This window comes from Epinephelus moara, chromosome 5, assembly GCF_006386435.1.
Source record: "Epinephelus moara isolate mb chromosome 5, YSFRI_EMoa_1.0, whole genome shotgun sequence".
NCBI lineage: Eukaryota > Metazoa > Chordata > Actinopteri > Perciformes > Serranidae > Epinephelus > Epinephelus moara.
In genome coordinates, this window is record NC_065510.1 from 25,779,765 (window position 1) to 25,806,252 (window position 26,488).

A 26,488-nucleotide genomic window follows, 5' to 3' on the forward strand; every position below is an offset into this window, starting at 1 on the left:
TGCAGAAAGATCTTGTTCACCATGGTAGTCTATTTTAAACTCTTGTATCACTGGATGTGGCTTTGGACATGGCGTTTATGTGAAAGTTGTTAGGGTTGCATGGATCAAATTAGGATGAGGTGTGAAACTGCTTAGTTGTCAGGATGCATTTTAAATAGCTGATAGCTTAAAATATTTAGGCTACTTGTTTAAATATGTCCCTGAAGGCTGGACACTTTGAGTGTGATGTCAGGTGATGTGAACTTTACCCCTCACGTGACCTCAGTGACTCTCATGTGATATCTTGGTCTGAATGACCAGCAGAGGTTCAGATGAGGCATGCATGAAATAGTAAGATAAGATGTAACTTTATTTATCATGAGGCAAATTGTTGTGCAGCAGTTGCACTTTTCAAAAAATTTCAAACCAGTTTAATGTTAAGCCAAACACATAGCCAGACCAGTGTACCGAATTTTAACAGTAGGTTTCGTACTTGACGCAGCAGCTTCTCCTAAGTGGAACATAATACACCATCTCCTAACAGCAAGAAGGCATCCGAGCTGTCTGTCCACACTGAATCCATGAAGATGCACCTCTCTTACATCATGTACAGTAAATAAACATGAACAACATGTAAATATCAGCTGTGCAGAAGTTACTTTTTAAAACAGAAAACATTGGATTTTATGGTATTTCTTGGAAATGACAAACAATATAGCCAACAGCAAGTATCCCAGTTTGTTATTGGCAATGGTCGATCTCCGTTAGGCCAGCTGCCAACTAATTTCGTATTGTTTTGTAGTAAGATGTGAAAATATCATATAAATAATTCTTCATGAAAACTTCAAAAATCCTCATTGTTTCAAAGCGATGGACAGGAATAAGTAGGAACAGGACGTCCGTCGAATAAAATTCCAGCTCAAAACATTTAGATAGCTTTCTTTGGTGGCAATCTAAAATGTTGCTGTATTGGCACAGTTTTAATTTTCTTGGGAGTCTAACTCTGCCATGTCTTAGCTTTTCACCCCCCAAAAACACAAACTTTCTCGTAAACAAACACAACATGCACCACCCTTCCCCTTCCCACCTCTACTTAAAATTTGTCTGTCCGCATTGAATCCATGCACCTCTGTTACGTCATGTACAGTAAATAAACCATGTAAATATCAGCTGTGCACTCAAGATTAGACAGGAGACATAACCACTTAAATGATAGGTAAGTATTTTACTTGCTATCTTCCTGAATTTGTAAAGTTGCTTTTTAAACAGAAAAATTTATATGTCATGATATTTCCTGGAGATTCCATATAGCCAACAGCAAGTAGCCTAGGTTGTTATTCGAGATGGTCATTTACCTGACTAGAGACTCTTAGCGTTGTGATGATCTCCCTTCAGCCAGTTGCCACCAAATTTTATTTTTTGTAGTAAGGTATGAAAGTATCATATAGGTATTCCTTATTTCAACTTCAAGAATCCCCGTCATTTCGAAGCGAGTGACAGGAATAAGTAGGTACAGGAGAATTCCCCCCTCCCACCTCTACTGAAATCTGATCTCCTTCATGTTGCCAACACCTGCTTTGGCTCAGCAGTAAATTTTTAACGGCCTGTCAGACACTAGTGGCTCCGTCAGTCCATTTATAGACATTTGAAAACTGTCATGTCTTAATACAACTGTTCCTTATTACCAATGCAATTCAAGTTGGATCAAGTGCCGTGGTGCCTTGGACGCAGGTTGAAGTAGGCTCTTTTTTATGTTTCCAGAACGTGTCATAATGACAAAAGCGGGTTCAGCTGGTTTGCATGAAATTAAACTGGCTCAAGTTCTTACACCGGACTGCACCGGCGGAACCGGAAAGCAGCCCAACTCTAGTTGCCATGCAAAACAGGAAAGAGAGGAAATATACAGAGTTCAAATGTAAAATATCAATGAAGTATCAAAAAATAAAGAGATATCAAAAACCACAAATTCAAAAAACACAATTTGCCAAGTTTATCAGTTTTCTAAAAGTCTAACTCTGCTTCAAGGATTATTAAATGGAGAAGGCTGTGATCAAATTTTCTACTTGCTAGTCATGCTTGAATTTTATTTTTAGACCTTTGAAGCCTTTTGTGAGCAGAGGGATGGACACCGACTGAGCCTCAGGATCTCTGAACGAATGCTAGAGTGAAACAAAAAAGCAATGCTGCTGTTTAGGATGCTCCACCTTTCCTACGCCCAACTTTCCTGCTCCCTGTGCTGCTTCCCCTCCCTCGCCCTCACTTCTCACCTGCACTTCTTTGCTCAGATGACCTTCTCCCTCTCCCACGTCCTCCTCCCGCTCCCTCCCCTCTTTACCTCTGTCTGGTCTGCCCGGCTGTCACGGTGATATCCCGGGTGCCGCGGTTTTGATCTCCGCCTTCAATAATGAATGAAAGGATACGATTCGTCAATCACTTCAAAACCACGTAGCCCACAGTGCCCAAGGTCAGGACAGTGGCAGCTGTCAAAGGGGATGATGGCTAGCACAGACAGGTGTGTGGAGGGTTCTCGGGCACATGCACCACACGTACGCACAAAAGAGAGCACCTAGGCTTTGTTAAAGGACGGAAATTTAGCAAAACAGGAAAGAAATGGAGCTGAAGAATGGAAAATGACTAGTGATGAGAACGAAGAAGGGGGTTAAGCAACACTGTAGTTTACTTTCTTGAGGTCCTTGTAGACTCTACAAGAGCAGACATAACTTTATCAGGTTGTTTCTCATTCTGTATGTGTAGGTGTGTGTGTGTGTGTGTGTGTGTGTGTGTGTGTGTGTGTGTGTTGAGTGAGATGGACCCTGGAGTCATGTCATCAGACTATCACAGTCGTGTTTGTGAAATCTCTCAGTATTAGTGTGGATCTGGGTCGAGTGTGTGTGTGAAGCCCAGTGGCTGTGATGTGAAGGTGCTGTTGTGATCGCATATGACAGGTTCAGGAACAAACTGGTGATGTCCCCACCCACCGTGACACGGTGGTACAAGTGGCACGCACATGACTCCACACTGTCCTCCTCTGATGTCCTTTTTGTGTGTCCGTGGACTCAGAACTGACTAATTGGTAATACATGTGTGTGTAACTACAAGTTTGTTTATCTACCTGCAGAGAGACGCCTGTTTTTAATGAGGGGATGTAAAATAGAGGCAGAGGGAGGGGGGAGTCTGGGGGATAAAAAGAAAGCGCGGAGAGTAAAACAGAGGAATAATTATTGTTTGCGTGTGTTTGTGTGTGTCATTCAAAAGTATTGAGGTGTTTTCACAGTCACTTGTGTACACAACTTTCTTCAGAGAGAGAGGAGGCTGCCGTCTCAGCGGGAGGTATTCATTTCACTCCCTCCCTACTCTCCCATTCACCTCCTCTCTCCTCCTGTCCGCCTGTCCGCTCATCAGGAGATAGGAGCTGACAGTTGTTTCTGTGTGTGCGTTTCAATGTGTGTGTGTGTGTCCTAGCAGATGTGCCCTGCAGCGTGGCCCACCTCTTAAATGTCACTGATCACAGTCTCTTCCACCTGATTNCACACACACACACACACACACACACACACACACACACACAATGTGCCGTTTTGTACCAAAGCAGGTTATTGCACATTGTTAAATTCAAATACAACATATTAAAGAAAGATTGACATTTCAACCAGATTTCCAGTGCACACATATGTATGTATACACACACATACACACACACACATACACACACACACACACACACACACACACACATACAGTACAGTGACATTATTAAATGCCAGAGAAACCAATAAATTGACATTTTAAAACAACTGCTCATTCTCAGTTTTGGTTAACGTCTTGCTTGTGCTAACCTCCAAAGAGAATTACACACTGGCCCCTCACTAAATGTGCACAGGCCAAACTGGAAAATGGCCAAAGTCAATGCAATTAGGTATTAATTGTGTATATTTGTTTTCTTTCACCTGCTACTGTACCTGTGTGGAGCACAACAGGAAGCTAATGTGAATCCAGGCTGAAAAAAGCTGCCTGTTTCCTGAATGTGTTTCTCCTTGACAACCTTTTGTTGTAGAGGTTGTTTATGAATCCACCATAAATTTCAGTGTATAATACTACCACTGCCTTTGACACAAAGAAGAAAACACACTCACAAGCAAAGTCAAGCACGTTGACTTTGAAATTTTTCTATTCAGGCCTAGATTGTTCAAGTCAGCTTGTATCTACTCGTGTGTGTATTGAATGTATGTGTGTGCATGTGTGCCAGTGTACGCAACATCTCTCCCGGTCTGACATCTGCCAATCAGCACGTCAGGATCAGTCAGTCATCTGTCACCTCCTCACAGACAGCTATCAGTCAGGGCTCTTGGAAACCGTGATTGGAAGGAGCCAGGAGGAGGGAGCTGTGATTGGCTGTCTGAGCAGGAAGAGGGGCTAGGGGGTGTTATTCGGTCTTCAGTGAGTGATGCTTTGTTCTCTTATGGAGCCTGACATTCAGTAGTCAATTAAAGCAGCTGCCAACTTGAAAAGACACGAGTTAAACTCCTGATCAAAGCTCCACACTCACATCCTGTTTGCCACACCTACCATTCTGCCACATCTAACAGTGGGTGAAGCAGAGGAAGCATTTTGTTCTCTCATGTGGCTTTTCTGCTGTTTTCTGTCCAGGATTCTAGTCCAGGGAAGTTTTGTTGCTCATGGGCTCTCTGTCTCACAGTTCAGCCGAGGCCTGTTGGGATCAGTGGGTGAGCTGCAGCCTAGCGGGTTAGCACCAGAGCCGCTTTGATTTTATCATCATCAAAGAGAGCAGGTGTTTTGTGCTTAACTGTCATCTTGTTTGGTCAGTAGATTCCCTCAGTTAGAGCTCTGTAATGGATGTGTGAGAGACAGGGAGACAGGGGGAGCCATCTATCAGTTGTGTTTGCTCAACGCAGGGAAACGCACTGGGATTGTTAAAGTGATTATAGTCAAGATTCAGGCATCATAACTGATCGGAGCAAGATAAACTGGTTCCATTTCAGCCTGGACCAGCTGGTTTTGACATTCAGGAGATAAAATCATACAGTGTGTTAAATGAGTTTGATCATTTGTCTTTTGATCCAGTTGCTGCCTGCCGTTCACATTAAGATAATTTTAAACATGTTTGTCTTTTAAGACTGGAATCAGGACTGTCAACATTGCTTGGCAGGAGAAATGATGTAGAAAAGAAGAAAAAAAAACAGCGCATCGTGCTGTGAGAGAGAATTATATTATAATGCAGTTCATCAGCTTTCAGGTCAGAGCCACAGCTCACCTGAAATTCACCTCACTCTTGTGAAGTTCACTCACCTACAGCTCCCTCTGCAGAGCTCTTGTTGCCCACGTCTCTCAGTCCACCATTTCATCCTCATTTTGCATTTTCTTTAGTTTGTCTTTTCAGAGCAAATTGCAGGATAGATTACTGAGACGAGACAGACTGTTATTGAGGGATGTTTATTTCTGTTTTGATACAGGAACAGTTGAAAATTTGTGCATTAGATTTCAGGGTTGCCTCCTGACATGACTCTTATCATACTCCAGCTGTCTTCCAGTGTGTTGATCCCTGTACTTACTCAGTGGTAGCAATATGTGCTCCTCTCTGAATGCCAAGATCAAAACAATCTGTGTATTTTGGTGAAAATAGTCATCCAGTGTGGGGTGTCCAGTCTTTTTCGGTAGTAATCCTGAGTCCTCTCAGCTTCATACAGAGAGTATTCATCAACAGCATCAGTGATCGTTGTTAGCTATTTTAGATGCAAAATTCAGATACGTCTGTAATGTGTTTTCGCCTGACTTGTCTGAACCCTTCGATTGGGGAAATGAAATCTCATTTCTCAGCCTCTCCACTTTACATTGTTCAATTAATTAGCCTCTTTTTCGACCCTCTTTTTCTGACTGGTAGCAACACGCCAAAATCTCAAGTCATAATTCTTCCTCCCGCCTCACACACTGTCAGTCCAATTAAGTGTTTTTAAATTCCTGTTGAAACAAGCGCTGGCAGACTTATTAGATTAAAAAGGAGCAGAACTCATTTGCACCCCATAATCAAATAGACTGCTGTTACCATGAAAAAAAACTGCCTAGCTATGCAACTTTTAACCGCTTATTCATAGAAAAATTACTAGTAATAAAAGAGTCTGATTTAGTTATTTTCTCCCCTTCAACCCCCTGCGTCAAAAAGGCATGGTGAAGGGTGAGTGTGTGTGTGTGTGTGTGTGTGTGTATGTGTGGGAGAGAGAGAGACATGCTATCAGTGAATCAGTATTCATAGACTATAGCCAGTTCTGCCAGCCCTGTCTCACAGTAGGGGTTCAGCTCTATAAAGATAAAGTGATTTCTCTGGAGTGAGTGACCCTAATTCTGACCCGACACACACACAGTCCCACACTGTACACGCACACACACACACACACACACACACACACACACACACACACACACACACACACACACACACACACCCAATAATTAAGCAGGCACTGTTGGAATGAGATCCACAGTTCAACTTTAGTTTCATCCGTGTGCTCTCACTCTGTTATGTCAGTGCTCTGAAATGCATTTACACCACAGGGTTTCCTCTGCTTGTCTGAATGCAAACTGGACCGCCTAAGAATTTTTTCGACCACCTAAATTTCAAACTTCCAACACAAAAAAAATCGAAACCTTTACCTGTGCTGTTACCAGTCAAGCAACTCCTCGACCTCATGTCAAGCCAGAGAAAACCTCACATCTCAGCACAGCTGTTGCAGTAAAATTCAGGATTAATTTTGGGATGTTTAATGCAGCACGATGAAAGAATAATGATCGTTACTGGTCCATTTGTAAAGGACAAGTCATTTAGGGCCTAATTTCCACCACACTTACACTCACTGTAAAAGTGCAGAGAGACAGAGAGGAGAGGAGAGGAGAGGAGAGAGGGCGGACAGGATCGTAGTGGACTATCAGCCCTGGAGCAGTGACCCTGCTCCTCGTCTCCTCCTGTCCTTTCATCCTCCTCTCCTCCCTCTCCCCTCTATCACAGCACTCATCTCCCCGGCAAATTGAATTCCTTCCCCAGAATCTGCCTAAGCAGCTTCATGAGACCAGCCCAGGAGTGGGGATGCGCACATGATGCGGCAGGAGAAGAGTGTGTGTTGGCGTGCATGTGTGCCTCTTGACTCTCCTGTCACATTTGGAGGCCAATCTCTCTGTTTGGCAACGTTCCTCCCGAAGAGACAAAAAGCGGAGACCTTGAGCTGCCACACACTTTGACAGAAATGGACCGGGGGGCAACAAGAGACAGCGGGGGAGGGGAGAGGGGAGGTGGTCTTGATAGACAGACAGGTGGTTGGTTGGTACAGCTTGTGGGGAAGACAGACAGGTTAGGAACAGGGAAGACTGTGAGGGAGACAGAGTGGCCTGACATTGAGTGACAGAGAGACAGACAGCGGGGGAAGAGGCGGAGATACACACAACATCAGTGAGTGAAACAGGCTGTTAGCTGACCTTGCTCCTCTTCAGATGTGGTGTTCTCTATCTCTATCTGTACTTCCTAATGGACTCCCTTTAAAGTACATGAAGGGTTTAAACAGCCATGAGGAGTGGAGTGGGGGGCGGGGGCAGTGCACAGCTGTGCAGGGTATGAAGTATGAAGAAAGTGGTAGATAAGTGGAACGGATGGAGGCAGGTGCAAAACGTCCACATCTTTCTATTTGTACAGTATGTTCGTGCGCCAGCCTTTCTAATTGAGGGTCACATTTGGTAAGCTGTAAAGGCTGCATCTCTGCTGCTCTCTCTCTCACACACACACACACACACACACACACACACACACACACACACACACACACACACACACAGGCAGGCAGGCAGCGGTGAGTTATGGTGCTGGTCAGCAGTATGACATTGGAGTCTGCATTGCCAGCCATCGTCTGTAGAAACGGAATATTCCAAATAAATCCTTACACTCACATGCACGCTCGCACACCATTTCTCTCTCTCACACACACACACACACACACACACACACACACAGTCCCATATAAATCTATCATAGATGGAACACTTCCCTCTTGTGCAGGAAGCAGGCAGCTATCAATCTAAAAGAGAGGGAGGGCGAGGGTGAAACAGTGGAAAGTGGAGAAAGAGAAAGGGAGAATAAAGGTGGCCCTGAAACATCCACTGGGAATAAGGAATAAGGAAGGAACCAGGGAGGAAGTGAGAGCGCTGGAGGAGAGACAGAACTGAGAACGTTGAAACGGCAGGGAGGAGAGAAGATTGAGTTGACAGGGAAAAGGAGAGGGAGAAACAGAGAATGTAAAACTCTGCCTTAGAGTTATGGACCTGTCCATACGTACTGTAGCAAGCAGATAAGCCTGCCCCCTCTAACCCAGCTTGTGTGTGTATGTGTGTGTAAATGGTTGATGGCATGAATAAATCTTTTTGTCTACAACCCCCCACCCCCACCATACATCCCACACCAGGATGCAGATTTTTGTTTAGTGGATCCAGGCCTCAACACATGCTGACAGGCCTTACAGCTAGTTGCAGTGGACAGACTCTTTAGCCTTGATGCCTCTATGCTGTGTGCTGGTGAGCCAGGTTTGAACACCTGAGCCAAGAGTTAAAGACTGGATGGCATTGTTTAGACAGCAGCTGCAGCCCAACCATTCAGCAAATCCACCTTGCAAGACAGGGCCAGTGATTCAACAGCCTTATCAAAAGACGTGATGTTGGTGCTGTAGTCACTGTCACTGTACATTATTGTACAGTCTCTGTGCTTGGATACTTGATAGTCCAGCAGCATGTTAGTGATAATACACAATGTCTTGATAGAGGAACATAACAGATGCGGAGAAAGTGAAGAACCATTGTTGATAACAGTAAAAGGTTGTGTATCAGCTGAGTCCAGGCTCCTTTACATGCCATAAGCTTGAGTGAGTGTGACTGCCTCTGTTTGACTGATCAATTTCACATCACGTCTAACAAAAGGATGTCCAAACTTGTTATACGTGTGGGTTCAAAGTGACTGTGAACCAGGGTTTGACCTTTCTCTTCATACAAAGCCTTAAAGCCCTGCTCCTGTCAGTGTTGTTAGGTTAACATTCTTGCTCAAACGGAGAACAAGGCTGAACATTCTTATATGGCCATAATCCATAACCATGGCGACCAGATGTGGCTCTAGCATGTCAAAGTGATAATATGGATATTAACATGGATAGCAGAAGCGGTCACTCCAACATGATTAATGAGGAGAGGGATTTTTCTCTACCTCCTTCACCTGAAGGAAATATGTATGAATATGAATCTAACTGGAATTCAGTCACTTCTGAAATGACGACTGCTTAGCTTGACTATTCAAATAACAGCTGATAAGGGCAACTAGTTTATTCGCTAGTTTCTGTAGGGCCAACAACAAGATAATGAAATACCCTTATTTTAAATAAATGTTTCCTGCTTCAAGAGAGCTTCCACTTGGGGATTTTGATCAACCTGCCGGCAGCATCAGTTGGCGGTTGCTTAGTAACTTTATCCCTTATACAGCCGACTGTAGTCTGTAGGTGTTAACTTACCAATATTACAAAAACTCTGTGAAACATATGAAGTTTCACAGCCCTGTGCTCGGTCCAAAAACTGAAGAAACCATCCCACACAATCCCAGAAAAAATGCTCACTGTCTTGTTTTGCCTGTGACTCACACAACGCTACGCTGTATATGCACCGCAGGTGTAGACAAAAGGATACATCACCATCCATTGTGTTTTCAGCGTAGCCAAAATACAAGATACGTTTACAAGCTAGCTCACAAGGATATGTATTGGTATTGCTGCTCAGATGCAAAGAGCCATGACAGCACACCTGCACATGCTTGGAAGATGACGTATGACCTATTTCATCTTCACTTTTAAACTTTGAGCACAGCATCAACATTGTCAAGAAACAACTCAGAAAAAGAAACAACATAAAGATGCCAAAATACAGTGGAGTGAGGCTTTAGGTGCAGTATATGCTGGCATGTGATACAACCCAACACAACACACAGCAGATGCTCTGTGTAGACAGAAGAATAGTCAAGTTATGGTGTGTTGTTCCAGGGAATAAATGTGATAGAATTGCTGCTTTTCTGGACCGCTGATGCGCATCAATGCTGGGAAATAGGACTTGCTGACACGATGATGCATGTCGCTGATGTGTGGGCTTACACAGGAAACAAGAGGCGTGAATGTTTTGACATGCATCATACTGTTCGCCATACATGTGTGTCCCCTGAGGGAACACCTTTATTGCCAGGAATATATTAAAAGCAGTATCTAAAATTGTGATAGCATCAAACATAGCATTCCTTTGACAGTCAGTTTTAATTACTGCTGTTTTAAACACCAGAAGCTATGTTTAATATCATATCCATCAAAGAATGAGCGTTTAGAGCATATACAATACATCTGTCTTCTTTGTTCATAACAGGAAGATTTTAGGACATTTCACAGGAGATTTTTGCAAAGGGAAACTTTACATCTAAGTATTTGTTTGTAGGTCTAATGACTAAAGTAAGAATGGTAAAGAAATGCTTTGACAGACCTCACTAATGGAGAGGGGGATGCCCGGAGAAAGTCTTGGTAAATCCTGTTAGATAAGTCTCAGCAGGTTGTGTCTACACTCAGTCTGTCTCTCTTACACACACACATACACACATCCTGTTTCGGTTACTCTTTACTAATGATGGTATAAATCAGAGCGACTGTACGAAGGAGCAAAGGTTAGAGTTTTGGCTGCAAGAGTGGGGAAGAAGTACAGATGAATGAATACAGTAGCAGATAGTCAACATTTTTACTGAATGTGTAGATTCCAGTCTGAACCTGTAAAATCAAGGGACATTGGTGTGTCAATGTTTTGTTCAACCCAGTCTTTGGGCAAAAGACAGGGCACAAATGGATTTTTTTTTTTTGCCAAAACAAATATATTTTACTTTCTTCATATTTCCCTTCCTGTGTCTCTCTGTCCGTCAGAGGTTGCTCCCTACCTGCGAAGGGGTGGATTGGGGCAGCAGGTGGTGTTGGAGGGAAACAGACTGGTGCTGACCTGCCTGGCTGGAGGCAGCTGGCCTCTGCAGTACCGCTGGATGCTCAACAACAGCAACGTCACCGACTGGACGCCACAGTACAGGTCAGTTATCACCGACTGGATGGTTATGTGTCTGGCTTTCAGTCATGGATCTATCTCTCAGTTGTCTCTAAGTGTATGCCTGTCTGTCTGTCTGTCTATCTGACAACCTTGCTTTTATCGCTGCTGCCTTCTTTCTGAGAATATCTTCAAAGACTCTTGTGTGTGATCAGTCATGCCCATGGCATGGAAAAAAAGCAAAAGAGCTGTGGCCGTAAGTGATGGAGTGTGTTTCGAGAAGGTCAGAACATTTAGACAGTGGGGCCAAAGTGAGATTAATAATTACATTAGCTCCATAAATATGTATATGGTCTTGGGAAAGAATAGGAGAACCAATCAATACATCAGAGCGTCTGTCTCTGCTTCTCTCACTGTACTTCTTCTTCTTCGTCTTCTTGTCCTCCTCTGTCTCTGCTCCTCTCCCCGTCTGTCCCTATGTGTGTTGGTTGGTAAGAGCTAAGCAATCCCTCTCAGCAAAACTGCAGCTGTGAAACAAAATTGTTTTTCACATCATTCAGAAATAGAGGGAATCTTGGGAATGCGTACACACCGAGGGAGGGAGAGGTTGAGCCAGCATTTTGTAGGCAGTCTTTGTTCGAGCCAGGAGGCGTTGTGTAGCTCTGGACTGCTCTCAGCGATCTGGCTAGTTTAGTTTGGTGAGGCCAGGGCTATGCTGAATTGGCAGGGTGCAGTGAGTGTGAGAGTGTGTGTTTGTGTGAGAAAGAGCGTGTGTGTGTGACCATCTGGAGTTGTAGGCCCTAATTTTACAACCTCAACATTATTTACATTTATTTTTACTGTTAGTTTAATGTAGGCTGGCAGAGCGGGTTGTCCACTCATCAAAGTGTTCTTGAGCAAGGCACAAATAACCCTTATTGGTCCCAGAGGTTAGGCTGGTGCGTTGTGTGGTACAGTGTGTGTGACTATGTGTCTCTCTGTGTGTGAATGTTATACATATTGTAAAGAAATCTGAATAAAAGTGCTATTTAAATGCATTCTGTTCCATTTTCACATATTGAAAATAAATCTGGCCTGCACAGAATCACACACTTTGTTCCCTTTCAACGCCTTCTCTTTAGAATATAGTCTGATTTATTTTATTTTCAATTACCCCTCATGCTGTTTAATGTACTGGACAGTGAAGAATTCAGATGAGCAGTGCTGTAAGTGAAAATGATTTACATTAATGGAAACGACAGTTAGGTTTCCCTCTTCAGCGTCAGTTCAGCTACAGTAGCCTCGCCCTTTTTACACACTGTTTTACACATAGTGAGTCGCCATAAAATAATCAGAAGGAACTGTAGACTTACAAAAGAAAAGAGAATGTTGGTGATCTTGGTTGGTAACAGTTTGGCTGACAAATAGAGTTACTTTTCACGGACTGCTTTTTCTAGGGTTTGGTCAATTTGTGCAGAAGCTGTCTTTATTGAAAAACCTGATTGAAATTGTTCTGATCTTAAATCACTCAGGGAATTTGACTTCACACGCAGGGCTAAGACTGTGTCGGAGAAATTTACTGAGAAATTATTTTATTGATTGGGACCTGTCAACATTGAAGTTTGTGTTTAGCGAGAAATAGAAAGGAAAACTTGTTGGGATTTCACAAAATGCAGTGACAGCCCCTCCACACACGCCTATTAGAGGACGTAATGGAACACGGACGGAGAGAGAGATGCAGTGTCCAATATCAAAATCTGTTTCAGGATGAGAGCTGCTGTGTAATGTGTCATTCCTAATTCAAATGGACTTGCGTGTGTGAGTCTTTGATGTACACGTGTGTGTATTAGTGTGTATGTGTGTGTGGGTTTGTGTATGTTGGCAGCATACACTGACAGCCTGGGAGTTAAATACTTGGCTGTCCTGGTATTCATAATGAGCCCCAAAGCGATGTCCAGTTTTACTGTGTCTATCCGGTTTGTGTGTAATAAATGTGTGTGTGCGTGTGTCTGTGCTTGTGTGTATATGCATTTGTGTGTTTGTCCAGCATGGCACCAACCTAGATCCTATGCCAAGCTTCCCATTAGTGAAGCACAGTCCATTAAAACCCCATTAACAACCCCCCTCAGTAAAAAAAAAAAAAAAAAAAAAAAAAAAAAAAAAAAAGTCAAACATTCTCATACACACACACACACACACATGCACGTACACACACATACTGTATATATACGCACCACTCCGCCTTCCCGTCTGTTATCGGGGAACCTTGACAACCTTAGGCTGAATCCATTCTCCGATCAAGGTCATGAAAGAGAATTACACAAGTGTGTACATATGGACAAACAGACCTCCGCCTTCTTTCCCCTCTGTCTCTTTGATGTCCAAACATCACTCCCAATGTTGCCTTTCCCCTCCTAATACTGTCTGTTTACAGCTCAGAGGTATAAAAACACACCCTCATCCATGTTCTCTATGTGTCCGTCCATCTTTAGGTTGTCTGTCCCGTCTCTGAAGAGGACTGATGCTGGCCTGTATCAGTGTATGGTGAGAAACAGGATGGGAGCTGTCATACACAGGAGAACAGAGGTGCAGGTGGCCTGTGAGTACACACCTGTTTCATACCATTATGATAACACACCAATAAAGGAATTTTTTTAATGACTAAGGATGCAGCCTCTTTCTCAAAGTCCAGCTGAAATCACAGTCCCTTTTTGCAATAAGAAATAGTATCAAAGTAAATTTATTTTTAATATTTTATTATTATGGGAAGAGAAGGAATTAAAAAGTCTTTGCCAATATATCCGACATTTTTCTGTTCCCTCTAAACATGCACTTTAATTTCAGTTGGACTTTAATATTTTAATGTAATATGTAGAAAGCTTTTACCCAAAAAGTAAACAGAAAGGACTGTTTTTTTTTTTTAAAGACAAATGGCCCGGTCACACCAGCATTTAAAATGATGAAATCAGTTAATTTAATTGAAGCGGTAGATCAGTGGAATTGCTCGCGGGGGCGAAGTAAATTGTGTGAACTTCGACACACAAATTTGCACTGTTGATAGCAAGCTGTCTTGACAGTGCTGACCAATTCATGAAGCTATTGTTGCCGTGGCTCAGAGACCTCCTTTGAATAAACTGTCAGAACATAGAGTCTGTTTACACGTGGTATTAACATGCATCCAGGGTGAGCAGATCACACATGGACAGCTCTATGACTGTACGTTCACACCTGGTATTTGAATGTCAGAAACATGTTAAACAGAGTAGAGAGGTAGAGAGCAGGGCAAGGAGGGGCTGTGTGAAAAATTATGTACATGCCTATTTGCATAAAGAGCGGGGAAATGAGATATGATCACAAGTAGTCACTTGAAAGGCTTGTGGTGATGCATTCTAATGCCAGGTGTAAACAGACAGACATGGGCCGCCTCTGAATGGGATCTAAGTGATTGGATCTCAAGATGCATGGAGGACACATCGGATGCATTCACGCCTGTGGTAAGAGCTGTCCACTTTTGATTCAGTCACCCAAGACACATGTTAATATCTGTTGTAAACAGGACGTTTACTGTCATGCTAATGACTAGGGCTCGGTAACACCACTGATTTCCTGAATTGATTCGATTTTGATTCACAAGGTCCCAATTCAATTCGATTTCTGATTCGAGTTGATTTCCGATTCAATCTGATTCGATTGGGGATATTTCAGTTACAGTACAAATTTTTACTAGTGTATGAAAGAGATTCTCAGAAAACTAATACTGTGAATTATTTAAAAAAAGAATAAATTGAGAATGGGATTAAAACTGAATATTTTATAACTAAATGTTGTTTCTAGAGCAGCAAAGTCATTATATAAACTCAATATCTCACAGAAAACAAATCTGAAATGTCAGTAAACTTATTCCTGGCATCACAATACTGAGTGAAGTTTAGAAAGAATAAGGAACAGAGACATCAGTCAGTCCTCCTGTCCGTTTAAACTTTATCCTCGTGGAGGTTTTATTGCACTTACTGTTACAAGTATCGCTGTCGTCGGCTCAAGTTATCTTCACTTCTCTGTTTCCACTGTGGCATCTCAACTCTGTATCTGTATGTGTCAGCCCCGATGCACAGACAGCAGGAGGAGAGGCCGCAGCGGTACAGTAATAAATTACACCAACATGTAAAACAGTAAGCTAAAAGTTACAGATAAAAGAGTCAGTAACATCGGAGATTCTCAAGACTGATGTCGTTAATAATTTAGCGCCACAGCCCATTTACCACCAGTGAGATTTACGGGGTTAAAGCTTCACACATCTATGGGAAAAGCGTAATTAAAAGATCGATCTCAGATTTTGTGAATCGATATTTGTTATTCAAATGCAGATCGATTTGAATCGGATGATTGATTATTGTAATCCAGCCCAAAACAGTTTTTTGTACCAGGCTGTAAACATGTTTATTTCTGCATTTAAACATGGGGGTCTAGGGGGATTGACTCTGTTTTGGAGCCAGCCAAGTGGCCATTAGAGGAACTGCAGTTTTTGTCACTTCTGCATTGGCTTTACTTTTTAGCCCGGAGATTTGCTACGTGGTGCCATGTTCCTGGCTGGCTCGCATGTTAGAGGTTAGCTCGCCATCCATAGTAGTTTACCAGCTTATCCTATGATTATATTCACTACGTCCCCACCCCTCTACAAACACATATTTCCTAAAGCCACACAGATGAATTTTGATGTGCCACTTTCTGGTGTGACCGGGCCTTAATGCTGCTTTTTTTCCAGTGATTTTAATTGCATTAATTTAAATTCTGGCTGAATTTGATTCTATACATCGGTACTGATGCTCATGTTCTTCATACCTGTTTGCTCCTCCAGTCATGGGGAACTTTTCAGCTGAAGATCAGAGAAAGACAGTGACCCAGGGCCGAGCAGCCATCATCAGCCAGCCTCCCCTCGCCTCTTTTCCCCGACCTGTAGTCACATGGTACAAAGATGGGCACAAGATAATCCCCAACAACCAAATGTAGGTGTCTCTTTCATTCTCTGTCTCTGTCTCTGTCTCTGTCTCTGCGGACACACTGGTATATGTGTGTGTGTGACAAAATACCGCTTGAGATAAAATTTAAATTTTACAGTTCTTATCCCTCAGTGGTATATTAATTAGCATGCAGTAGAGGCACAGAAGTTCTTTCTAAATCCTTGCACACCAATTGTTATGAATAATAAGCCATTTAGATAACTGACCCTTTTCATTAGACATCTGTACAAAAGACTTAGGACATTATCAAGAGAAGATAAAATGGATTTTTCAATGAATCAAATCATTTCCTCTTGTCTAATCTACAAGGTTATTAAGTAATTTTAGGTGCAGGGGAGATGTTCTTTTATATTAATTGCACAGCAGAGATATGAGGGTCCCTGGATGTGTTGTGTAAGCTGTATTTCACAGTCTTTTGTTTAATGCTGTTGTCTGGCTCCTTTTGAAATGCCTGTAATTTGCATATTATTCAGTAGCTACTACAGCTATCCTGTCAGTGTCATTATTTTGAAAAATGTCCATACAGTGTATTAATAATGTAATTATTCAGACGGAGTGGGGACGTGTAGGTTTGTTGTGAAAGGTTTTTCAGAGTAATGTGCCATAAATTGAGGCAGTATCTTAAATTATTTTAGAATATGTACCTGTTTGAATCTACTCATCAGTGAAAGTAGGTGTTGAGATACAGACCCTCAGTGATTTTATTAGGCTGCTCTCACACTCCAATATAACTAACTCCCCATTAGGAACACTAACCGCTCCCCTGCGTGTTATTGAATGAAATTGTCAGTGGCCTTGCTGTACACGGAAATGGCCAGACAGCAACTTTTTCATTCGTTTAATGACAGTCACCACCTCACAAGTGCTTTTGAGAAAGCTTTGTAGAGTCAGGTTACATTAGCAGGTCTTTTTTTGTATCATTTTTGTTGTTGGTTCAGACCAAGTTTGACTTGCTTTTTAATTTGAATGAACATGGAAAATGTTCTGTTAACTTAATGGGGCTTCATTGAGTGTGGCTTAATGGCAGTGGACTGCAATTATTTTGCTGCACAAGACACAGCCTGTGTTGAAAGCGTTTACTCTCAGAGCATCACCGCTACAGTGCCCCGCACCCCTCACAAATACACCACAAATAAGAGTGCCACTGCCACTACCACTGGTAAGTAGCAGCAAAAAATGAATGAATAAATAAATAGACTGAAGTCTGAAATGAGGAATCCTAATGCAACAAATAAGCACCTGTCTGTCAATTATTTAATGGCCACTTAACCACATTAAAGTAGGATTGACAGCAGGGCATAAAGACAAGCACAGACATCTCATCCAAATACTTTTGTTGGATTCTCAAGAGGTCAATAATAAATCATGTCTAGTGAAAGTCCAGCCTCACAACTCTGTTGCTTGGAAAGAACTATCATCATTTCAGTATGGTGGAGAAAAAAAAAACAATGACACACACACGCATGTCTGTCTTTGATGATGGCTGCACCGTAGACATGAAGGGCTCTAGTTTCGCAGACCGGGCGAGGCGGGGGCGCAGCGCCTCTGCGCTTCGCCAACTGGGTGTGGCCAGGCGGATTTTGCAAGTTTGGCACACCGTGCGCCTGGCGCAGTTACTCCTCTTTCCCACCCCCGTCCCTCCTACCTGCGCAAGTCGGAAAGAGAGAGGAGAGAAGGCGTGGAGTGGGTTTTACACACATCACACCAATCAAATGAGCCCCTCTCCTCGCCCTTAAATGCGCCGTGCGAAGGCGTGATGAGAGTTTACTCAATTCGCCATGGCAGAAGAGAGCAGCAGCGTCAGACGGCCAAACTTCTCCCAGGAGGAAACTGATGTTTTGGTCCGGGAGGTCCAAGCTCGCAGTGTCCGAATATACGGAACTGCGAGCAGACCTCCACGGGCTGATGATGCAAAGGTAGCCTGGGAGGAGGTCACCACAATTGTAAATCAATGTTGCGTTTCTCTCGTGCGCGCGCGCTCTCTCTTTCTCTCTCGCAGTCTCACTCTGTTTCTTTTCTTTTGACTTTTCTAAGATGACAGATGCTGAATATATACTCCCTATCTGATGCTGTGGCTGTTTGTGGTTGGCTGAGAGGGATGTGAACTCATTAGTTTGCAGCTGTGTTAATCAAATCAGGTTGGGTTTCCATTACGCGTGCCAAACGTGCCAAACGGTGCCAATCCCCTTTGATCTGACATCAGATGTGACGGGACAGTCGATATAGAGATACATTTATGTGCTGATTGCAGATAGTTGCATTGCATAGTGGTTTTTTGGGTATTTATTGCATCGTTAATGTGCCTGACATTCTGGAAACCTGCCTGTGAGGTTTTGGTGACGTGTTCGCACTGTCCGCCGGTCAGTCAAACTTCGGCTTACACCGGCTGCGCTCCGCCTGCGCTGACAGTAGACCTGGTTTCAGCTGGCGAGCTTTTAGCACACCTTCGGTGCAGCCTTTTGGCACGAAACTGTCACTGCGCCAAGCTGGATCTGTCGACACCTCCCCCTGCTGTGCCGCCACACCCATCTCAGCGCACCTCAGTCTGCCAAACTACCAAACTGAGCGCGCCTCGGGTTGCGCTGCTCGAAACTAGCTCTGCGTGGGGTTCGTCACACCGCGCAACCCTGCGCCGCGCCGGGAAACTAGAGCCTGAAGTGTCCTTTAAGCGAGGCATCGTCCTTGACAGTGTTGAAGGCAGACTTCTTGGTGCTGTTGACTTGATTAGTCCGTATATTGTTATGGACTAATCACATCTAGAGGTTATCTTAACACGTTACGAGTCCTAACCAGGAGCGTGTAGAAGAGGCAAGAAAAGAAACCAACACAGATGGACTGGTTTTCCAAGACCAGAAAAATTAGCCCAGAGTTTGGTTATCTTATCATATTAGCAGTCCCGTCAGTGGGCTAGCAGTCAGCAGGTCCCTCAGACCAGGGCCTCGCCAGCCCTGCTCTCTGCTCTTGTGAGCAGCAAGCTCTGTTTTGATATTACAGTTGCAGTCCTCCACAAAAGGTCATGAGCTGCAAAGGTGTGAAGCTGCAGGGTGTCAGGAGCAGCACTTCAGAAAACTGGGGTCTCCCCATGAGCGCTCAATCAACTGCCACATTCTCACACACCTGAGTATAATTAGGAAACTCCAGTGGATATGTGCGCACCTCACAGTGACCATACCATATATATACGTATATATAAGCCTAACAGAAATTGAAGGCTTAGCAGGGCCTGTGGATCAATGTTTAAGAACAAACAGAAAGTAGAAAAAAACTGCAGAGTTTGGCAGTAGAGACGTGTTCTGGAAGGTCCCCATCCATTAAATGAAGATAATGAACGTTGAGTTGAAGCTGGGGTGGCTGCACAGTTTGCACTGTAAGCACTGATGTAACGGTTGCAGCAGCAGGTTAGCAGAGCATTTAAAACACAATTCGATTTGACAGTGAGCAATTGGCTGTCACAGCTTGGCAGGTGCAGTCAGCTTAGAGGTTTGCTCAAATGATCACGACACAGATGACGCGACGGGCTGTGTTGGAGCCAGTATATGTTGTTAATGTTACTACGTTGGCGCCATTTCTCTTTGCCCTTTATCTTAATTAAGTTGAGAAAAAAAACAGATAAACATCCTGAACAAAAATGCACAATCCATGCATTTTATCATCAAGATAACCCATTAAATTCATGGTTTTCCTCGGCTGTTTACTGCAGACACAGTTCCTGCTGAATACCTGACTGCCTCCACTGAAGTCATAAGAAATTAACACATTTTTATGAAATACAATGTTAGTGACATTCTGGGAATAAAAAAGGAGGTGCTGTTTCACACAGCAAAGGCCTTACACTTAATGTTTTATTTAGACCATATACCCATTTTATGCAGAGAGAGGGAGGAATGTCACTTCCAATAATTTGATATAAATCATTCGCCCATCTCAATTAACTCCATGGAGTGCCCAGGATAACCTCTCCACTCCTCGAGTGGATGAGAGAGAGAGAGAAACTGAAATGTAGAGAGATTCAGAAGTCAGTATTTTATAGTTTTCTCTACACCTCAGACAAACATCCAGTGAATTCATCAGGGAGAACATTTCACTCTGACAATCACTGTTCTTGCTTTAACCTTTAGCAGTGGATCATTAGCTCAGGTTTTCTAAATACATTTACTCACAGCTTCAGCTGCTGTACGTTGGTTATCCACAATACACTGTTGAAAGAAAACATTAAAGTGTGTGTGTATTGATGCAGTGGGCCAGATGTCTGCAGGCCCTGGAGGTCTAAAAATGCCTTAAATTCCAATATACAAATATTAAAGCTTAAGTTGGTTATTTGTCTTAAATGTGGACTCATTATATCTCTTTCTCAACATTAACAGAAAATAAGAGTCTGAACTTTACTGATCATGTGAACTAGGGATGCACGTTAATATCAGCACGTCATCTGTATTGGCTGAAACTTTCTTGTGAACATGTACAAAACATCAGGTAAATGATACAACACAGGTAACAAAACAACATATCTGAAAGTCTGTATGTATGAAGAATATAAAGGACAAAAATTAAAACAGACAGAAAAACAGAGGATAAAATAAATATATTTGAACCTTTCACAGCTGGGTCATACTGCGTTAATTACCAGAGCAGCGAAGCAGAAAAGATAACTCTGGCATGCTTGTAAATGACGATGAAAGGACCATTAATCACAGATAACATGTCTTAAGTGCTTGTAATTCGGTTACTAACTTTTTGGTGAAAAGGACTGTCAATATGAAGCAAAATGCCACAATCGCCATAAAGTAACCATACAGCCAAATAGGTTTCTAATTTCAGTGTGTTAAACTATTATGCATAAAATGTACTGAGCAATAAAACAGCTGGGCCCACAGATGTGTTACTGTTACAGTCTGTTCAAGTCTATGTAGTATGTGCCCTGGAGCTCAGAGGAGTGAATACGTTACTTAGGACACTGCACCATCCTGACCAGGGTAAATCTGGAGGCCATTGCCTGGACAAGAGGTCCTTCACAGAAAATAAAACAGTTTAAAATCCAAAGTCTGATGTAAAAAAACAAACACAATGTCCAAGGTTGAGTCCCACAGTGCTCCCACAGTGCTCTCCTGATGTACCGTTATCCTCTCTTGATCTGCTGATGTAGACTCAGCAGCTAAGCTAGCTAACGGCTAGTAATCTAAAGTCCACACTAGTTAAAATCTGCTAAAGTAGCTAGCTAGATGCTCCACACAGTTCTTCTGACATGGCACTTGTTAAAACGTTTTTTACAGTCATTCACAGTCACTGAACAAAAGCCCCACATCTTGCATGCTCCCGAGCTTACAGTCAGTTCTTGTTGGCTCACTATTTAGCACTTTGTCCTACTAACTGCTGGCTGCTTTCCTCCATGCTACTGTTTCGGGGTTGCCTGGTCTGACTCTGTCTTCTTCTTCTTCGCCCCTGTGATAGACTGACAGCTTAACAAGCAAATTACCACCCATTCAACTTGAACTCTATTAAGTAAACTCTGTTTTACAAATCTATCAAACCACCAAAAAGGAAAACCCCCATTAGAAAACAAAAGGCTGTGAGTTAGTATTTTCCTTTGAGCTTTTCAAATTTAAGAGGAGACATTCTTAGTAAATGCATATAAATCAGACAATGAAATAATAGTATTACACAACACAAACACAAATACCTGGTCTTAAATCAGGATATTACATCAGAAAATAAATGAAAATACATATGAAAATAAAGATGAACTGTGGTACAAGTATACAGTTGAAAAGGTATATTCAGTCAGAGGATTCAGCGAAGAAAGTTGTGCAGTTATTAAATTTTTTGTGTGTGTTTAATGTTCTTTTAACTGGACTCTTTGGTGCCAAGGAACCCACACCTTAATCAGTAGTTCATTAATGATAACTGATCTTGAGCAAAAGATTGATCTATAAAGTACTAAATTCAAACTATAGAATATAAATTATATTATAAATTTTAAGTCTGAAGCATAATTATAATGGTAAAATGACAAAATGGAATAAACTGGCAGTCTAAAATAATGGATGCTGTAGAAAGTCAGCCATTGATAAACATTTTGAACAAGTTGATATTACTTAATTTCAATATCTAATTATTCTGTGTCGTGTCACAAGCAGTAAAAAGTTGACAGTGACCAAAAGAACCTGAGAAACAGTTTTCTGCCCATCGACTCATCAGACATGATTTCTTTATTCCTGTCATGGAGCCGGGTACACACTGGGGTACAGTGGTGTTGGCAATTTATTTGGGCCGAGCCAACCTGATTGGTGTGCAACTTTGAAGCAGAGAGTTTGTCTAAGATTCGAGGCTTTCGCACCAGTACCTGTATCCATGGCAACAAGATAAAAATGACAGCTGGTTCTGCCACTCGCAGCGTCTGGTTATGGTAATATATTTTGTGACATAGAAGTAATTTGAATGATATTGTTAGACAGATAAAATGTATCCAGAAACATTTCATCCCTTATAATTATATAATGTTCTGTCTGTTTCTGCTCTTCAAAGAACACACACACCTGTATTATGACTACAAGAAGTGAATCTCACTACATCGTTTTTAAGTAGTAATATAACAACCTCTGTCTCTGCATTGTGAGATGAAACACTCTGATTTGCTTGCAACCCACATACACACTGTGATAAAGATTCATGCATACACTTCCTTTGAACCCTCATAGAAAAGACTAATTTGCACCTTTCTTCACAGCTCCCCTCTTGTCTCTACAAGACATGTCTCCCTCTCCCCCATCCCCCCCATCTCACCTCGCCGCTCCATCTCTCACTCCTGCGTTTCTGCCTCTAAATTATTCTTTATATGGCTTTGTTCTCTCCGTTGGCTCTCCCTCTCTCCCTCTCTGTCTCTTTTACGGTCATTATCATGCTACAGGATATACTGTTACAGAACCCATAAACTTCTGTTCCTGAATAAACTGCTTAACTGCTGTGGTATACACACGTGCACTACACACACACACACACGATAGGTCTCCCCAGACCAATCTCAGTTGCGTCTACCTGGCTCAAACGTCTCTGTGTGCGCTCATGCGTGTCAAAGCAAGTGCAGTGAATATTTGCACGGTTCTGCCTGTGCAACAGTGTGTGTAAAGCTGTGTGTGAAGCGGTGTGTATGCGTTTGTGTTTGTGTGTGAGGTTACGCTGGCTGATCCTGCGGTCCGGTGAGACAGGGCCAGATGGTGCCTGGCGGTTGGCTGTCTTCGTGGTGACCGAGCTGATGATGTTGTTTATGAAGTTTATTGATCCGATATGCATCGCTCCCAGAGTCCCCAGCCCCATCTCGCTGTCTCTCTTCCTGCCTCTCCCACCGCTCTCAATTTATGTCCGCATGCCTTCCCCTAACCCCACTTTGCATATTCCACACACACACACACACACACAACTTCACTCCCTTTGTGTATCTGCGCGTTCCCCTACCCATCACTTCAACACACACACACACACACATACACACACACACACATACAAATCCTGTCTATGTATGAACATTCCCAAACTCCCCAGCCCTCAAAATACTGGCCAGCAAAGAACTTACAAGCTGTCACTTCCCACACACTCTGCTCTTATCTAATGGAGCCCACACTCCCTGCCCCCTCCATCTCCATGCTGGGCTGCCATCACTCTGATTTGCCACCCCTCTCTTTCGCCCCCGCAAAATGTTTTTTCTTTCCCTTCATCCTCACATTTTCACACGGGCTCTGGACTTTAGACATATTGAGTATGTTTTCTTCTTTAATTTTGCTGTCCGGGAGCAGTCAAAACAACTTCGGGACAGTGCTGCCACCTCAGCTGCCGCCGCCGCCGCTGCTGATATATATTTTAGCCGTGACCTGCAGCCCGGATCGAGAAGAGTGAGCTGCTGCTTTTAATTAGCTCTGAGGCCTGTGGCAGATGGACGTGAAATGATTCTCATAGCCAGCAGCTTTAAGAGGACAGCCAGGAGGAGGAGAATTAGAACTCTCCTTTCTTCTTCCATCAGGGACACAGGAAGCCCAGATTGATCAAATAAAGGCAGTGATCTATGCAGAAGCATGGCCGGGCAGACACCGAATATTTCAGTTTCTCGTTGCTGGGGTGTGGAGTGGTCCAGAGATGTCACAGGTGGTCAGTGTCAGGACTCGACCTTATGGGAAATATCTCTCCTCATAGACCTGGCCTAAGTAGCCATATGCTGTGGACATGTGTGTGTGTGCGTGTGTGTGTGTGTGTCTGTGTGTGTGTGTCTGTGTGTCTGTGTGTGTGGGTCTGTGGGCGTGTGTCTCGACATTCATTCATTTTAATTTGTCAAACACCACTTTAACAGAGGGAACGATTCATTATTTTGCCGCTTTCTATCTCACACACACACACACACGCAGCAGAGGTCTGAACAGAAGGAACTTTCTCGCTGTCTGAACTTTGCGAGCAGATGTTTTGTGTGTTTGTGTTGGCGAGGAGGCGCACATATGTGTGTGTGTGTGTGTGAGTGTGTGTGTGTATAAGACAGACAGCAAGCTCAAGAGAAAAAGAGCATCATTTGGAGGGAGACTCAAAGGATGTGTAGGCTTAGATCCCACCACATGTTGAAATACAACCGGCCATTTGAAAGGTGTTCCATCCACAATGGCCCCGCTGCGGTTCATAATGACTCAGTTTCTCACGGCAGCCAAAGGGGAGGATCAAAGTGACTGAGGCAGAGGTAGAAGAACACATGAAAAAAAAAAAGTTACAGGAAATGAATATGGAGTAAAGAGTTTAAGCTCATCGGAATCCATTGTGTCTGGAACTTAATCTCTGGAGCCACCAGAAGCTTAGATACTGTATGTGACTTTCTTCTCAATGATATGATTTAGTTACTTTTGGGACAACAAAAACATCCCAGACATGTAGGATTTTAAGACATATGGCTGCACTAAGAGTCGACATGTGCCAAAGTTTTCTCTGCTTACTCATGTATTGTATTCTGCAATCCCGTGTGTCTGTCTTTGTTAAGGATTTTACTTCTACTGCATAAACTGACTTACACTCTGAGGACGGTTTTTAGTCTTATCCTGGTTTGATCTTATTCTAATATTCAGAAACTTGTTTTTTCATATCCCTGATTACATTGATTAATAGTGTTGTAAAAAATATTGATTTACTATATATATCAATTCCAAATTTTTAAACCGTTTCAATACCAGGGTGGCATGGTGGTGCAGTGATTAGCACTGTCGCCTCACAGCAAGAGGATTCTGAGTTCGTACCTGCCAGCTGCTCGCCTTCTGCTTAAGGTTTGCATGTTCCTCTCGTGTCAGCCTGGGTTTTCTCCAGGCTCTATGGCTTCCTCCCACAGTCCAAAGGCATTCAGGTTAGGTTAATTGTTGATGCTAAATCGCCAGTAGGTGTGAATGTGGCATGAATGGTTATCAGGAGAGACAGAAGAATGAAGTAAAGATAATATTTAATACAGAATATGAGTGCTGAGGCGTATGAGGCTGATGAATCCGTAAAGACCAAGTGGTGTTGGGGAGGTGGAGGTGGAGGCGAAGCGCTACTGCAGAGAAAGAACCATATACAAAATGAGGAGCAGTAAGATGATAGGCTGACAGAGAAGGTGTATCGCTGTGCTATTGGTTGATTGTGAATTAGCTGATGACTCAACTGATCTACCCAGACAATGACACCTAGAGATAGTGAAGGAACATAGGTGCAAGGAGTGAATGGCAGGGTGAGAAAGAAACCATACAGCCTGAGCATGAAAAGTATTGTCTCACTGACTGAACTTTTGCTAGAGCTTCAATTGTCTCTATGTGTCAGCCCTGTCATAGGGTGTACCCCACCTCTCACCGAATTATAGCTGAGATAGGCTCCAGTCCTCTCTTGACCCTGAAGAGGATGAGCGGTTACAGATAATGTTTCAACACTGAATTTCTACAGTATTGATACACCTGTACCAGCTGCACTTTCTGGCTCTCTCTTCTCTCCAGCAATGAGTTGACACACACACCACTGCAGTGGCCCCATTGCCCTGCTTCCGTTCACACACTCACAGTGCTGTCTTCTCAACACTTAATCTCACTCGCTCTGGTTGTGTGTAGGCTTTCTCAGCACGATTTGAGTTTGTTTTATTCCTTGAGTGTTATGGTCTGCTGAATGTGTGACAGTCTCAGTGGCTTTTAAAGATGTGCACTACCACAAGAATAATGTTTTCAATAATGTAAAGAAGTTTTAATTATTGTCATTCATTCTCTGCTACCCATCGAGAAAAGCTGTTGTTGTCAAATTTTAGCATTGTTATATTTATCTTTTAATACATACCACTGTACCCTGAAAACAACTGTCATGTCAAAACATTGTTAAATTTTCCTTGAGATTATTTTTTCCATTGAATGGTTTAATTATTATCATACTGATGTTTGTTCAAG

General features: G+C 42.9%; 1 protein-coding gene across 1 annotated transcript in view; it reads left to right on the forward strand.

Moving 5' to 3' along the window:
* Positions 1-26,488, forward strand: part of LOC126390765 (protein sidekick-1-like) — a 266,873-nt gene that overhangs the window by 83,603 nt on the left and 156,782 nt on the right. The window contains exons 2-4 of the mRNA XM_050045212.1: positions 10,962-11,118; positions 13,545-13,651; positions 15,908-16,055. Of these exons, the coding sequence (XP_049901169.1) occupies positions 10,962-11,118; positions 13,545-13,651; positions 15,908-16,055 (412 nt within the window). The remainder of the gene's footprint in view (positions 1-10,961; positions 11,119-13,544; positions 13,652-15,907; positions 16,056-26,488) is intronic.